This window comes from Aplysia californica, unplaced genomic scaffold, assembly GCF_000002075.1.
Source record: "Aplysia californica isolate F4 #8 unplaced genomic scaffold, AplCal3.0 scaffold00108, whole genome shotgun sequence".
In the NCBI taxonomy this organism is placed as follows: domain Eukaryota; kingdom Metazoa; phylum Mollusca; class Gastropoda; order Aplysiida; family Aplysiidae; genus Aplysia; species Aplysia californica.
In genome coordinates this window covers 252,603-257,242 of record NW_004797378.1, presented here as the reverse complement: position 1 = coordinate 257,242, position 4,640 = coordinate 252,603, and the positions used below count along the sequence as shown (strand labels likewise).

Sequence of the window (4,640 nt, the reverse complement as noted above, 5' to 3'; positions counted from 1 at the left end):
CCTAGAGAGAGAGCTCACCTCAGCTTCCGGTACTGGTTTGCCACGATCAGTAAGGATGCTACCAGGCAGTCGAAAAAAAACCTCGTATACTTCAGGATAATGGTTCTTGTCTTGAAAGTGTAACAGCGATCATTAATTGCAATAGAGCCCAGCAGACAGCTATGGACTCGTTATCATTTCTGCATGAAAAGCCCCAGGAGAATTTTTAGAATCAAATCACAGGACAAAATGCCTCACACCGAAGTTTGACAAAGGTCAAATTGTAAGAGTGTTTTCCTAGCTAAAAAGGACACAACTTCGCTGGGCTCGCCATGCCGTAAGAATACCGGATTTCAGAATCACGAAAGACTGTCCCCAAGGAAGGGAAAAGTTGACCCACCAAAATGCGCATCAAAGACACCTTGAAAAGGTCTCGGATCCATAATGTGCCCCTAAAAGCATGAGGGTCTGATTCCACCGTTTTGTGACACAATTTGGTATTTCCTGACATCGCTGAACAGCTTCTGAAAGCGTACTTGACATGCACAAGCTGAAGTTCGGGTTCAAACCATTTGGACCAGTTTGTCATCTAGAGATATAGTGGTAAAAATAGCCATGCTGTTTCGAAATGCCAACAAAGTTAAAAGAAAGGGTTGAAGCAAGTATCCAACTTTAAGTACTGCTAAACATTACCAAAATCTTGAAAATGAACTTCACCACAAACCTGGGAACAATCTAGATAAAAACTCGCCCTTCCAAAAAATCCCGAAAAGAAAACAAAAAAACCCCTTATATGTCAAGTTTTAAAACAATTTCCCTCATGGTCCGTTCCCGCGATAGATCTAGCTCTATCATGACAACCACCATAGCAATACATGTGAATGTGTCAGAGAAAAGTAAAGGGAAGGTAGAAGAACCAACATCATCCGAAAAGGATTCAGACACACAAGGGGAACCAGAGGCCACCTCTTCAACGACTGAAACATGACTGAAATATGAAGATCAATGAAGATCTATTTATATGACTAATCCATTTGACTGATCCAAAACGTTTGCAGCGTTCAATTTTACACCGAGAAGACAACAACGAAAGATGTGGCGTTCTGATGACGTGTTGGGTGATCAATGAGGAAAGAAAAACAATAACCAGCAGTAGGAATACAGTTGGTCGCTTTTATGGAGAAGCGGGCTAACCAAGATTGTGGGGGTTTCCAGAAATCTTGACCTTCACCAAAAGTGAGTATTGCCCTATCTATAAGAGAAGTTTGGTTTTATTGGTGGGTATTTGTTTGGTTATAAAGAACACTCTCCTTGTCTTTTAAAGAAACTGAACGAGGGTCCAAAATCTTTACCTTCGATTTTCTCAAAACAGCTTTTTTCGGGATAGCCCCCTTGGGGTTAAATGCGACCAATTTGAGGACGATAGCAAGCGAGAAAAAAAAAAACGGTGAAAAGGGTCGAAGCAGCCCGCCTCCTACTATCTAACTTAATCTTAACTGTGTCGATGGAGGTAAAAAAACATTTGCGATCATTCAAATCACCAATGCTTTTCTTGAATCTTACGATTAGTAAGTTGATATTGCCAGCACGAAGCGACAACAGCGACTGCAGCTGTTGTCTTAGACACGAGGGTCTCGATCGATGTGCAGACTACTCACTCACGAAGACCGTTGTATGAGTATATTGTATTAGACCAGTCCGATAGATTTCTCCTTGATAAGGTTAAGGTACTTTCTTCGCGACAGTACCAAAACGGATAATCAGTTACGATGACGGATGCCAGGTGAAAATACAATTATTATATATTCAGGGAAATCCCGTTCCACTAATGTAGTGCGATAAACACTCGCGCTAGCTTGCTTTCAAGCACTATCCGCCCACAATTTGCTGACTCGGTCTTAAGCAGCACATGCTTGCATCGCCTGGTGCCCGAGTTCACAGTTTAGCTACCTGCTCTTGTACAACATAACTATAATAATGTGGACAAACCATTGAGCTGTTTCCCGCCCGCGCAAACCCGTACAGTACATGACAATACTGTTCCCAGCTGCTGCTGCTGCAAACTCCCTCCACAGCTACAATTTCCGCCAGTCCACGTGCGCAGATGAATGACGGAGCAAGATGGCGCAGCAACATGGAGCAGTACAGTTTTCCGGTCCCACGTCTTCCGGTTGTTGTTGGGGTTGGTTTTTTCTGGTTTTTTCCCTTTTTTAAAATTATTGTTTTGTTTTAGTCACCTTGTAGTAAGCCAACTTGCTTTAGCTTTCAAACCCCCAAAAAGCGCTGCTGGAGGAAACAGATGACGACGGTTGGACGTCTTAGTCACAAACATGATCCACATTTTTGTGTGCAAGTCACGTTAGTGAAAGTAAATTCGTGTATCTTTTTCTTGTGTGTGTCTTTTAGTAGTAGTAGTATAAGGTTTTACGGCGCTCGCAACTGCTAAGGTCATATGAGCGCGCTGTGTGTCTTTGCACAGAAAACAAATCTTAGCAGAAGTAAATATGATTTAAGGCGGGGGGAGACTGGGGGGTTGATGAAAATTTAGCATTGGTAAACATTTTGAGCAAATGATTGTTTCTATAGGCGCAAGCGTAGAGATCGTTTGACAGTACATGATTTCGGCTGTGATCATTTTATTGGCTTAGCGAAAACGGTGGCACTCTATCTTTTCGTGAGACTCAAACGCATAATACAAATTACTTTGACGAGCACGTGATTTTACCGCGATGCATCACATGTTCTGAGGGGCTTGACCAAAGTAATGTGTATTGTGTGATTGTGACAAGACTAAAGTTACCCTCTGCCCCCTTGTCGATAGATATCTTATCAGATAAATACATGTATTGTATAGTAAACAACGGGTACTCTAGGACGAAGGCTATTTTTAGGGCGCCTATTCTTGTCTTTGAAACAAACTCTATAGCCATTTTAGAGAAAAGTAGCATTTACGGTAACAATGATTAAATTAGATCACCATTAATCACAAAACAAGGGATTATAACAATCGTTGTTAGCAGCAGCAGTAGTAGTAGTAGTAGTAGTAGTAGTAGTAGTAGTAGTAGTAGTAGTAGTAGTAGTAGTAGTAGTAGTAGTAGTAGTAGTAGTAGTAGTAGTAGTAGTAGTAGTAGATTATTATTATTATTATTATTATTATTATTATTATTATTATTATTATTATTATTATTATTATTATTATTATTATTATTATTATTATTATTATTATTATTATCATTATGAATACAGTCCTGATGAGTGGATTGGCAATATCTTTTAATCGACTTAACTTAGTACGCGCACGTCGTCATACATGTATCTCGGGGTTTCTGGTAGTTTGTGTCCCTCAAGCAACTACCGGGTACAGCTTAGCCCTGACACAAAACCATCTGCCTGTTCCTGTTCAAACCTATCCCCACCCACACTCACCCCCACCCACACACAATTCATAAGTTTTCTGTGGAGTTAGGTCAGCACCAACCTTGTCTAAATTCTGGCTGTTGACCTCGTGCACGAGGGAGCGTACACCTGTCGTCAAAAAAATGACCACACACGAAAACAAAACAGCCAGAAGGCGACAATACTTCCTTGTCGCGGCCATCTTGGAAAAGAAAAAGAACGTCCGTGAAAATTCTACTTCCAGAAATGCTCCAACGAAGAATGTTTTAAGAAAAAGGACTCTATTGAAAACACAACACAAAACACGGTGTTAAAACGTGCCTTTTCACACTATTAGTCTCCGTTTTTCATACGAACTGGTTTGGGTTGTTTTTTTTCAAATTTGATATGACTATTTAAATCCACAACACCAAAAGTCTATCAAGTCAGTTTTGGTTTCCTTTTTTAAAAGTAAAGAAGAAATCAGCGCGTCCTCTAAATAACCAAAATCTTGAAAGACAGTAGAATGGCCCAAAAAGTAGACAGACTGGCCTGAGTGGCAGAGGACACGAGGTTCCGCGCTCACGACGTCTGTTACCCCCGTCCGCCAACAACACACGTGTACAGCACTCCAGCGTGTCCCTGCAACGTGTTCAGTCTGGTCACAGGCCGGCCCAGATCGAACACCTACTTGAGAATTTTGATTTTCTTTCAACTTAACTCTTAGCATACTACGGCGTCCCGGTTCAGCAAGCGAGCTTGCTAGCTTACAGTACCGCTCGGTTGTTTAAATTCATAACAGAAATCTACCACACATCAGCAAAATCATATTATCTGCTGTTATTAAACTGTATGTTTAGTACACGGATTGTTCATTTCTACCCAGCTTGCTGGTTGTTTTTTACAAATAGGTTCAACGAAATTGTTTGTGATGCTGATAACTCGAATGACAAAAGTGTCAAGTACTTAGGAGGAATAGCTTTCTGTATAGTAAGAGTTAAACGGTGTGCCTATGGTTCGATGTTTGTCAAGCTAGGAAGCTGATCCGATGCAGTTTTCAACTTTGAAACTGACTTAAAACCAAGGAGGTTTTACAGTTGTTGTAAGGTCTTTGCTTAAAACTAAAGGTTTGTCAGTGGGTTTTCGTTGTACCCTCTTTGTACGATGAACGCTTCGGCTTGGGCGAAAACGTACCGAGTGCATACCCTCATGAGTAGTTTTACTACAAGATGTGGATTCTAGCACACAATGGCATACACGCATACACACACTCAGCCCCCCCCCCT

At 41.1% G+C, this 4,640-nt stretch overlaps 1 protein-coding gene across 1 annotated transcript in view; it reads right to left on the bottom strand.

Annotated features, from left to right (window-relative positions):
• The window catches only part of LOC101852541 (protein disulfide-isomerase like 2-1), a 39,743-nt gene extending 35,756 nt beyond the window's left edge, over nt 1-3,987 (bottom strand). Inside the window, exon 1 of the mRNA XM_005095595.2 lies at nt 3,458-3,987. Within this exon, the coding sequence (XP_005095652.1) occupies nt 3,458-3,577 (120 nt within the window). The 5' untranslated portion in view covers nt 3,578-3,987. The remainder of the gene's footprint in view (nt 1-3,457) is intronic.
• Between the last annotated feature and the right edge of the window lie 653 nt (nt 3,988-4,640).